The sequence below is a fragment of the Ceratotherium simum genome, chromosome 6 (genome assembly GCF_057802395.1).
Source record: "Ceratotherium simum simum isolate JZ-2026a chromosome 6, ASM5780239v1, whole genome shotgun sequence".
In the NCBI taxonomy this organism is placed as follows: domain Eukaryota; kingdom Metazoa; phylum Chordata; class Mammalia; order Perissodactyla; family Rhinocerotidae; genus Ceratotherium; species Ceratotherium simum.
This window is the reverse complement of record NC_141905.1, coordinates 39,244,707-39,256,923: the sequence shown is the minus strand read 5'-3', so window position 1 is coordinate 39,256,923 and position 12,217 is coordinate 39,244,707. Positions and strand designations below refer to the sequence as shown.

At 39.8% G+C, this 12,217-nt stretch overlaps 1 protein-coding gene across 4 annotated transcripts in view; it reads right to left on the bottom strand.

Annotated features, from left to right (window-relative positions):
- RHOBTB1 (Rho related BTB domain containing 1) overlaps positions 1-12,217 on the bottom strand; it is a 104,568-nt gene that overhangs the window by 10,601 nt on the left and 81,750 nt on the right. For all 4 annotated transcript variants that reach the window (XM_004427099.3, XM_014784931.2, XM_004427101.3 and 1 more), the window contains 3 exons: positions 9,908-10,093; positions 6,106-7,085; positions 4,264-4,382 (listed from right to left, as the gene is read on the bottom strand). In XM_004427099.3, coding sequence (XP_004427156.2) covers positions 4,264-4,382; positions 6,106-7,085; positions 9,908-10,093 — 1,285 coding nt within the window. The remainder of the gene's footprint in view (positions 1-4,263; positions 4,383-6,105; positions 7,086-9,907; positions 10,094-12,217) is intronic.

The window sequence follows — 12,217 nt, the reverse complement described above, 5'->3', positions numbered from 1 at the left end:
CTCCCCCTGCCTTTCAGACCTCGTCAATGAAAACAATTATCATTCCATAAATAAGCTGCCTGGGTTATGACCATCAATGATTTGACATGTGTGATCATTTCAAGTTTCTAGTGCAATCTCTACAATAGATAGAACTTGGCAAGTAGAAACGATTACTGATATTATTTTAAAATAAAGAAGCTGTTGTATTGTAATTAATTGCTATTCCAGCGAATCTAACACCAGTTGTACTTGTATGTGCTTACATCCATATATGTTTGTGTACACGTACTTATCCCATGCAGATGTGAATTTATTTATGGTACCCACATAAACTTGTTTCTGTATGTATGAACACATGGCAAAATTTTATTTCTCCAGAATGGTGTTTGGATTAGTACCATTTTTTAGATAATTGAAGGTTAGTTAAGTTGTCAAACTTTAAAATTTGGATCATTTTGATAGTAAAAGTATATATATTTTACAAAGTGCTAAGTGCTACAAAGTGTTAGTGATTATAAACATAAAAAGTCCCAGAGCTTCCTGTGAACACCTGCTTGCTCAGAGATGGGAATGTCTGCTGTTCTGAAAATAATGGTTTGAAGGACAGGGCAAAAGGCTGGGGCAGGCCCAGGGATATGTCACCAAAATGCTGTGTGACCTTTGACAAATCATTCACCCTCTCTGGCCCTCAGTTTCCTCATCTGTTACATGGGAGGAATGTGGAATAGATGAGACCTAAAGCTTTTTCTTTTTCATGGAGCTTCTGGATTTTGAAGATATTAAGATTAGCTTAGCATTTTTTGTAAAGAGTGTGTTCTAAGTCATGGCAAAGTGGACATCCTAAATAAAAAGAAATTATTTCCGGCAGCAGGAGATGACAGATTCCAGTGAGCAGCCCTGCCTCAATACTCCCAGTATCTTTGGAGTATTCTAACATCTGTAATCATCTGTGACCTGCCCTTTCCTTCTTTGTTAATATGACGCTAACATTTTTTTGAAGCAATGGCTCTTTTTGGTAAATAACGTTAGGGACCCTTAGAAGTAACCAGCAAATGAGAAGAAACTAAAAACACTTTCAGAACATGCATTTTTTTTGTCATGGTTGATTTTTTTCTAAAGCCTATTTCTGTGATTTCAACCTTTATAATTAACTATATAACACTGGAAAGACCATTTTATAGAACTTTAGAAAATAATATACATATAGCTACATAAGAAATAAAACTAAGAGTTTTGTATCCTACCTGCTGGATATAGCTTTAAAAAAAAAGGTAATGAAAGAGAATACAATGCTCCCCTAAACAGCGTCCCATCTTCTAGTTTAGTTGGTTTAAAATTTTAATTGCGAAGATCACCTCAGACTATTAGGCTTATAATTAGAGATGGTCTCATAGAGAATGAGAAAGTATTCTAGATCCAGAGCATTGCTTACTACAACCCAGGTATGCATTTTTAATGAACCACTTGCTGAGTACCTCTGGGGCGAGAATTATGCTTACTGGTACATTAAAAGTAATGATAAAAATATAAGTAAAATACAGTGTCTTCTTAAATATTACATGACAAAAAAAAGTTAAAGTAACATCAATGGACATATTTTATTCCTTTCTGGATACGCATGTGAAGTCTATTAATGCAAAAAATAATTGGTTGAATTCTGTGGGGGAACTCAGTTTTTCTCAAGACAATAAAGAGTTAAAAGGCGGCCCAGACAGGACAAATCCCAAGAGTGAATATGGACCTAAATCAGTCTTGGAGCATCTATTGAGCGTTTCACCGAGTGCTCTTCCCTCCCCCATAACCAACTCTACCACACTTGGCTAGTTTAGGAAGGGAACTGGGGGCTTTTCTACTTAGGGCATTTGGAGAACAAAGATCTTTAACTTCTTGGGGAAAGAATCTAACGGGAATTCTCCAGGATCATAGTCACTAACACTTCTTGAGCATATGTATGTTCTAGGCACCAAACTCAATGCTTTACACATATACTCTCATGCCTTACCTGTCCTTTGAAGAAGGTTCTCTTGTTATTCCCACTTCACAGATGAGGACACAGATTTAGAGAGAGTTTGCTGCTTGCCCAAGGTCAAGCTGAGACTAGAGTTCATAACCACCTAACTATTATAGCCTACACTGGAAATAAAGAGAAGGGGCAGGAAAGGGCGGAAATGTTAACAGCTCATGGCATTCTTCATATATTGGCTAAAGGAATCCTGGCACAGACCTTCGGTTGCTTGGTTCCATGGTCTTTGTCTTTTGAGCCGGGTTGAATCTACACAAACTATTAGCCTCAGCTACAGTTCTAAATGGCAAGTGATCTAGTCTCTAGAGCGGCAGGCTAACCCGGTGGCGACCTCCAGGAGAGGCTCTTAAACAACCATGTACGTGTGCTTTCACATTTGCTGCCAAGTTTTTGTTTTGGTCACCTCTCCTGCACATTTTAATCTGGAGACGATTACAGTCCATTCTAGGAAGGGATAAAGGGGATTATTAGCATTTGTGAGGTCAGCTCTGACAGTGTCCCTTTGTGCCTGGGTTCCTGGCCTTGATCACTTGATCAACTTCTCTCTGCTGGGTTAATAGCAGGCCCTCTGCAGCACAATGTGCACACACTTCAGTGAGCTGGAAAAATAAGGGAAGCAAGCCTATGGGCTCTTTATCTCTGGGAATTATTGAAGTCGGTGAAATGTCATCTGGATGAAGTTTTATTAATAGGTGGCTTCCCCAAATTTTCTTGGAAGTAAGAGGGAAAGAATATCACCAACACTACCAACATCAAAATAAGACTAATGGCAGCTACCATTGATTTAATGCTTATGAGGTGCTTCGCAAGTATTGACTCTTATACCTCACAACCACACTATGAGTTATTATTGTGTTTTCCAGATGGGGAGGCTGGAGCTCAGAAAGGTGGTCGCTTGGCCAAAGCCACACAGCTTGTACGCAGAAGGGTTGGGATTTGAGCCCCACAGTCCCTTCACTGGGTGGCCTCCACTGGCTGTAGTAGTCTCAGTAACAACGCTCTGAAACACATTTCGTTACAGGTCAGGACCTCCTGATTTATACCGGCTGGTGGACTCCAGAAGAGGTCATCAGGATAATTCTGACATCCTTTCCCCAAACAGCAGACAGCCTTTTGCTGAGGGCTGGTTTAGAAGCAGCTGCAGTTTGTTCTGGAAGCAAGAGGGTGGCCTAGTGACCTCCTCAGACCCAGCCACCCTGGCTTGTGATTCTAGGATTCTGTTTCCCTACTTGGGGATGCAAACGCAGGCTCCTGGGTCCAATGCGAGTGTTCAGATTTCCGGTGTGAGCGCCCCTTTTGAAAAGTTAGCCATTGTTTTCTGTATTTTTTCAAAAAGTTTGGAGAGATTCCAAGATAAGCAAAACAAGCCTCTTAGGACAATAAACTTGGTGGGGTGTCCCCATGTTTTTAAAAAAAATGGTTAAAAAATACTTGCAAAATTCAACAAAAATGGTTGCTCACCTCTAGACTAAAGTTAGAAGTGCTTGAATGGAATTTTTCTTTCTTTTCCAACAGAGCTACAAAAAGATGAAGATATAGGGTCTCCAAGACACTGGTTGCTCTGCTCTAAGAATATCCTTCTTTTGGAGATAGGGCCAGCATCTGACAAGCAACTCAGCGGTTTCCCCTAGACCTAAGCACTTTGAGAGGTGCGTTCAGAGGAGTAACCATTTGCTCCATTACTGTTTCTCTACTGTTAACAAACCCTCAGAGAAAGTAAGTCAGGGCAGAGCCTCAGGGAGTGTTGTAGCTCAAGGGGACCTCAAGGGCGATCTAGTGCATCCTTCATGTTGCAGATGAGGAAACTGAGGCACAAGAAGGTGGCTTCTTAAGGTCCCTCATCTGGTTAGGGGCTCAGTTAAGCCCAGGACGTAAGCGACTGAAGAAACTTTTCACTGTCTTGAACTTCTGGAAGACAGGCTCTACCCGTCTTGTATGTGACTTTGATGGTATCTTGCCTGCTGACATTTGTTAAAAAGTATAGCTGCTCATGTTTTCAGGGATAAGGAGAGTTGTGAGGATGAAAGGATATACTATATGTAAAGCACTTAGGTGTTCACACATAGCAAGTGAACAGTAGACAACAGCTCTTCATAACTGTAGAATTAAGAAGAGGGTGACCTGACACTCAAGCACTGCCTAAGAAACTATTGCATGGAAGCAGTAAAAGAATCAGTCATCCAGCTAATTAAACACTTTATATAACTACACATGCACATTCATAAAGATACCATTTAGGCTTTTCAGAAGGCACATACCTCACTGTTGGCACTTTCCACAAACGACCCCCCGAACATGGCAGCCATCCACTTGCAGCTACAGATCAGCAGCGGTTTGTGGGCACTGATGGCTCCATCATCCAACTTAAATGTCACATCTGCCCAAGGATTGAGGAAGCATAAGAGTGAGCCAGCCTCGCCGAGAGTTCCACCCATAGTCATCGACCTACCTCTCTCACACTCCCTCTTCCAGATCTTGACTTACTGACTTTGTGTCAACCCCCACCTTTGACATAATCGATTCTCTTGATGTTCTCCAAGGATTAAGGAATGAGCATTTAAAATTACACATCAGGTCACAACACAAATTCTCTGAACCATAAAGTAACACAAAGGAGAGGAATATTTTTTCTTCCTTATTATGAAAAATTTCAAACATACAGAACACAGTGGAACGAATTCTGCAATCACAACTCATTTATCACATTGTTAACATTTTGTCATATTTGATTTAGCTATATGTATATTTACACATATATATTTTATATGTGTGTAGACATTTTTTTAACAGATAGAAAGACACTTCACTCCTAACCACTTTATCAAGAGTTTTCTAAAAATAGGAACATTCTCCTGGATAACCATACCATTATTACTTCTAAGAAAATTAGCAGTAATTCCCTAAGAAAATTAGCAATAATTCCCTAATATCATCCATTATCTAGTTCAGATTCAAATTTTTCCAGTTATCCCCAAATTGTATTTTATAGCTTTTTTTTTTTTTTTTTAATAGAGAATTCAATTGAGGCTCCCACATTGCATTTGGTCGTCACGCCTCTGCAGTAAGCAGAGGGCGATTTCATCAACTCCACTTAAGGGCCACTGTTTAATTTACTGCAGGTTTGTAACATTTCTCTTCATTAACTTTCAAGACTGCTTCTGTACCATGATGGTCAATGTTTGGAGTAAATATTACTCATAAACTTTAAAGTTAATGAACAATTCAGTTACCACTTATTAAATGTATATTACCATGATAGGCATTACAAAAGATAAAGGCAAAAATAGAAGTATCCATATAAACAGAAGTCAGGAAGTAAAATTTTTACAATGAAACACACAGACACAATACGCAAACAGAGGACAATTACAGAACAAAAACAGTACAAGTGTGGCTATGGTACAAGCATAGGCCAGTAACCCATCTTGGATACAGGCTGCCATTGCGCTCAAGCAATTACATAAGGATGCTGTGGGTGGCATATGGCATAGTTATCAAAGACAAAGAAGGAACTAGAAAAATATAGAAGATCAGGGTAAAGGAGTGTGAGAACAGAAAAGGACAGGGGATAGAAACAGGCACCCCTGATGGGAACGCAGAGGGTCACCAAAATTTCCTCAAGGATTTCAGTGGCCTCAGGACCAGAGGTCACTGATTTTTGTCACAGGTAACTGCCAAAGTGTCAATGGAAAATAGACTTGGTCAGGGAAGGGATCCTGAAGGGGAATTCTAAGTATTAAGCTGATTGGCTCAGGCTCAGGGGTAACTTGACCTACCCTTGAGAAGCATCGTGATACCATGGCAGTTTAGAGGGCAGCTTGAGTTGAAATCCTGGCTCTCCCATTTACTACCTGTGTAACCATGGGCAAGTTATCTAACCTCTCTGTCCCTCAGCTTCCCCAGCTGCAAATGGAGATAATAATATTTAACCCTTAAGTCTGATGAGAATTAAATAAGTGAACACATGTAACCTAGGTACATGGGAAAAAATCGGCACTTACACATGTTAGTGGTGGCTATCCTCCCCCTGCTCATGTTTGGCTAATTTTTGATAAAACACAACCAAAGGTATCCATGACTTTGCCGCTGGACCTGCTCACCTGAGAATGTCCCCTTGCTGAGACACTCTTTTATCCGATTGGCCTTCCTGACGTGAAATGCTTTTGTAATCTCCTGGTTCATGAAGGCTTCTTTGTTCATGATGTTTTCCACCATCATCCTCAAATCAAACATCTCCAGGACCTCTGCAATCTGAGCCAGGCCCACCAAATCCTTTTCCTTTTCATCCAGCTGCCCTGTATACAGAAACTGAAGCAGGGTCCGGAAAGGGCCTGGCTGAACCGATGAGTCCATCCTGACCACAGTCATCGGGCCCACCCGCTTTGAAATAGGATTGACTTGCATTTCCTTGTGCATTCCAACAAACCCCTTGCTCCAGCCTGACAAAGTCTGCGTCTCTGGAATCGAGCCCTCGGCTTCTAGCCCCAGAGTCTCCTGTTGGAACAGGTTCTGGCTCGAGGACTTCCACTGATCGGCCTGAGGCGTCCTTGGGGTGCCCTCCTCCTTCTCCTCATCTGGGTCAACACTCAATGCCTGCCCCTCGAAATCCCTGCTCTGCCTCTCTTTCTCACAAGCTCCTTTGCTCCAATTCGGTGTTTCTTCACATTCCATTAAAAAAAGGTCATAAAATTTGGAAGAGGAGGTAGCGAGGTAAATTCGGTGTGCAAAGATGTGCTCCTGGTCCTGAAGGATGAACAGGACGTCGGCACACAGAGGATTGTCCAGTAAACAGGCAGCTTCATTCGTCCCCATGGACGGACATTCTGGAACTTTGATGACCGGTGGAGGGGCTTTTGGAGGTAGGAATGGTGCCTGAAGTAAAGGCTTCTGAACTTTCTTTAAGTGGGATTTCCAGAACTGCAGGTGCCGGCGGGAAATCAGCGCTGCTCGGATTGCATTGTCAAACACATCCTTGATTCCAAACTGGTCAAATACGCTTGTTTCGTAGTATGGTATACCAAGTTCCTTTGCAACCTCTCGGCCTTTTTCTGGGGGCAGGATATCCCCTCTCTTTATGGGCCTGAAATACAATATTTAAAAAATTATAATCAGCCTTATTTTAGGAAAAAATTAATAACCAGGGCCTATCTAAGCATCTAATTGAATTATACATTTAAAACCTTAATTAGGCTTTTCATAAGGCTCTTGAAAAATCTACTACCAACTTCAAGTCTTTCAAGTACAAAGGACTTACGACTGCAGAAAAAAAATGTTTTCAGGAGTAACCACAGTTACTGAAGTATCAGCCATTTACTAGCTATTTGATCCTGGGTAAGTTACTTAACCTCTTTAAGCCTCGGTTTTCCCATCTGTAAAATAGGAATAATAATAATGAGTACTTCCATCTGAAAGGACTGTTAAGAGGTTTAAATGAGACAATATGCTTAGCATAGTATGTCCTCCACAGTAAGTGTTTGACAAATGTTAGCTGTTACCATCATTATCACCACCATCATCATCTTCATTTTCATCATCATCATCACCATCTTATGCTTAAATTTTGCTTTATAACTTTAAAATGAATCCATACATTTTCTCATTTGAACCTCACAATAACCCTATGGGTATTATTTTTATTCTACATTCTGAAGAAACTGAGGCAGAGAGTTCAAAGGTTTTGCCTAAGGTCACATTTGCAACTTGCTGAGAGACCTCTACTAAGTGATTAAGAGTCTAGAACTCCCCACTCCTAGTTAAATAGTCCACATCCAACAGCTCCTTAAGTCCCCTCTATTAGATTTGTGAAGCTTCTTTCATACTTTCCCCTTCTCTTCTACTCTCTTCAGTCAGGCCCTCATCATCTTTTGCGTGGACTAGTGCATTAGCCTCTTAACTGTTCTTCCTTCAGACTCTTCCACACTTTAGTTCACAGTTCTCATTGCTGCAAGAAAAATCCTTACATAACACAAGTATGACTTGGTTGCAATTCTGTGGTTCCACAAAGCCCATGGGGGAAGTCTATACCCTTTGGGCTGGCACATATGGCCCATTTACAGTCTAATCAAACCCAGGGAGGCCAAACGTTCAGAAGCACTATAAGGAGAACAGTGTTGTGATTATGGCATAACCATGGTAAAGACACAGACGGTTTCCAGAATATAGTCAAGATGTGATTTGCAGTTACACTCTTCACAAACACATACTTGATTCTGAGACATACTCTTAGGAATTGATCTTCCTAAGTAAATATCTGACCAAAGGTAATGTGTGGCAGGCACTGGTCTGAGGAGAAATAAGATAATACTGGGTAGAATTTGGATTTGAAGACCTGGATTGAAAAGAAGAAAAACTGTAGGGTGTTGCAGAGGTGGAAGGGAAGTGCGAGGAAGAAGGTTTAACTTCAAGGTTTGCTCCTGTGGGCAATCTGTGCTCCTTGTTCCTCGCACTGACTTGAAAATCATTAACTGATGAAACTCTTCAAGATTTAGCTCAAATACCACCAGAACTGCTTTATAGAAGGGACCATCCCCTCCTAGAGCTCGGAAACTCTCCTCTGGTCCTCCACATGGCCATGATTGTGAGGCCCGAGTACCTTAACCTATTCTTTTATACAGAAAGTTCCAGATGCCAGGGGGAATCTCTCTTTCATCGTAAGTCCTCTTTCCTTCTATGTGGCTTCTAATATTCAATTCCTAGTCCATGCATTTAAGAATAAAAGAATTGTGAAAACTGAACATGAAGCACTTTCAGAAAATTTATCCAAATTGTACCTAGAACATCGAAAATTGTCTAAACAAAGTATCATTTGCTTCTGCTGTGAGAGCATAAAAAGTTGTGTCCGTATAAAATTTTGAATCAAGCCCATTAGGTAAATATCAAAAGAAGGTATTAAAGGGCTGGCCTGGTGGTGTAGCGGTTAAGTCCAGCACGCTCTGTTTTGGCAGCCTGGGTTTGGATCTCGAGTGTGGACCTAGACCACTTGTCAAGCCATGCTGTGGTGGCAACCCACATACAAAATAGAGGAAGACTGGCACAGATGTTAGCGCAAAGCTAATCTTCCTCAAGCAAAAAAAGAGGAAGATAGGCAACAGATGTTGGCTCAGAGCAAATCCTCCTCACCAAAAAAAAAAGAGAAGGTATTAATATCAACATTTTGGGAAAAGCTATGCTCTCCAGCAAAAAGTGTAGTTAAACATAAAACATACATAAAAATATTTTTTATAAAGGGAATATTGAGGGAGTATAGGTTTTTAAAGACTTATGTCCCCCCCAAATTGGTATCTACATTTTACATAGAGTGAAACAAATCCTCCTTCAAGTTGATTTTTAAAATTGGGACATTTTAAAAAATATAACCACTAAAGACATTTAAAAATCAGTGTTGTTGTTTTGCAACTACGGGTCCATATGATTTTTAAAAGCTCGAGACTGTCATCGTGGGAATGAAATACTCTTAGAGGTTGGATTGAGGAAAATGAGAAGATTAAAAACACTTTGATATGCGTATTTGTATGAACCGATAGTCCTGAGGCCAAGAATTGTGGCTGATGACTCTGAATGTTAGCTAACTTTATTATAATAATCATAATTTCAAGAATGACATTATTATGAGTAGTTAACACTTTGTTTAATACTTTACAAATTTCGAAGTACTTTTATACATACCATGTCACACTTACAGAATTCACTTCAAGCACTGGCCAACCATTTTACAAAAATGGAGATGGTGAGTGTGAGAAGGGTCATGATACGCCCCCTCATGACTAACAAGCTAACTTAAAGTGTATTGCTCATTGGTGGGGTCTCAGAACCACTGAAGACCAGAACCCTAGGCTACAGAGACACCTGCTACCTCTAAATTTTAATTTGGCCAGCACACTGAAACACAGTCCCTTGACTTACCTCGCTAACGGGCGTCTGGCTCGATTAACAGCTTCAAGATCAGCATAGCGGAGATCTAGCTGGCAGCCAACCAGGACAACAGGTGTGCGAGGGCAAAAGTGCTTTATTTCTTGATACCACATGCTTTTCACATGATTTAGGGAATTGGGATTAGCGATCGAAAAACAGAGGACCACAACATCAGATCTAAAAAGAAATCACAAAAGAAGCTGTATTGCCTTTTAACTTTTTTTTCTTTTATCATTAGGGTTCCTCCCCAACCCCATCCATTTAATGCCAATTATCACATCACAATTGAAAAAAAAAGACCCCATATTAAAACACATCTCGGAGTCATGCAAACAGCCTGAGAAGCCCCCACGTTCCAGCACCAACACAGTCTGAGCTCATTTCCATATTGCACTGCAGAATGCCTACAGGTTGAAAAGTTTCCAGTGGCGTTATTTTACAGTAGAGATGGTTACCCAAACTTGACTCAGTCCTGGAACCACAGCATGCTGAACTATTTCTGCTCATCACAAGAAATAGTTTCAAGATAAAAGAAAATAATAAAAACTACCTTTTACCAGTTTAAACATACAGGTGATGATGACTCAATCCAATGAGAAAAAGCAAACAGTTTAAACACTACTGAAAATGTGACAGGTATTTGCCATGCATGGTTGGCAAATACAGAAGGATTTCTGCCCTTCTTGCCACTTAAGCACACATGTAGAGAGCACAACCACTGATCTGTTTCTGAAAAGAATAAATCCTGAATTTGCAGGAATTTTGACTCTTTACTAGGTATAAGGCAAGAAGGTAGTATTTAACATAAAACTAGCAAGAGTTAGACGGATGGCTAATAAGATGAGAAAATGTTAGAATTAGATTTCTCACTGTTATATATGACACATAGCAGGTATATGGGGAAAAGAAAAATTGCTTTATAGTCAATTTTGACAGAAGGATCTTCTATTTTTATATAATAACTTACAATTCTAGAAGCCAAAGAAGTGTTTTACAAAACAGTTGTTTAATTATGGTGTTTGACAGATAGCTGCTAAAAGGTATCTTTAACAAGAATTATAAACCATCCTTCTAGGTTAAAATATGCTGAATGATGACTTTGGAAACATTGAGGCAGAAGAGTATAAAGAATAGGAAAAGTCAGGGGCCGGCCTGGTGGCGCAAGTGGTTAAGTGTGCGCGCTCCGCTGCGGTGGCCGGGGGTTCGTGGGTTTGGATCCCAGGCGCGCACCAATGCATTGCTTGTAGAGCCGTGCTGTGGTGGAGTCCCATATAAAGTAGAGGAAGATGGACACAGATGTTAGCTTAGGGCCAATCTTCCTCAGCAAAAAGAGGATTGGCATCAGATGTTAGCTCAGTGCTGATCTTCCTCACACACACACACACACACACACACAAAACAAGAATAGGAAAAGTTATGCCTAAGGATTCAAGATTATCTTGCAGCTAAATTCAGAAATAAACTCTTACAATTTTATTAGATGTTAATTTATTGCCTTTATTGTTTACGTAATGAGAAGAATCAAGTCGATGAATCAAAACACCTTCTTTTTAAATCATTAATGAGCTTTTCCCCCTACATATCAATGAAGACAAACGAATATACCCAGGCAACCATAAAATTTCTAAAAATAATCATTTGCAATGCAGAAAACTGCAGGGTGCTTACATTAAATGTAATTCACAAGTTGAGTCTTTAAATTTATACCCAAGAAAAACCACATTAGACCACAGCAAATAGAGGGAAAAATCCTGAGATTAAAATATTTACAAATTATAAAAGAGGAGCTAGGACTCAAAGTAGATGAATATATTAACCTGCATGTTTAGAATGTCCTTGAAATAAAGATATTATGAAAGATTCTTGGACATTGGAAAATATAATATGTGTAAAAATATGGATAAATATATAAATGAAAGGGAAGCATGTCTTGTCTTGGAGATTCTGGTTTAGTTAGTTGAATACTCTTTGCACGGTCTTACTTCTAATCAGCATAAATAACAATACCCAGTAAAGCTAAGAATGCTTTGAATTTCACATTTTTTAGGAGCTGAGTTTTCTATTATTCATAGTCCTATTTATACAGGATATCTGATGCAGCTCTGCTATAAGCTTCGTCCTGATCATAAAATAAAGCCACCATGAATTTTGGCACAGTGAGAATAATATGGCAATAATCTGAGGTTCAATATTATAGAGAAATAATTGAGTAAATGTATCCAGCACCTAAATGTGGAATAGTATGTATATGCATAAAATTGTTCTAGTTGGTGCCTTCTATTTCCATATTAAGGCACATGG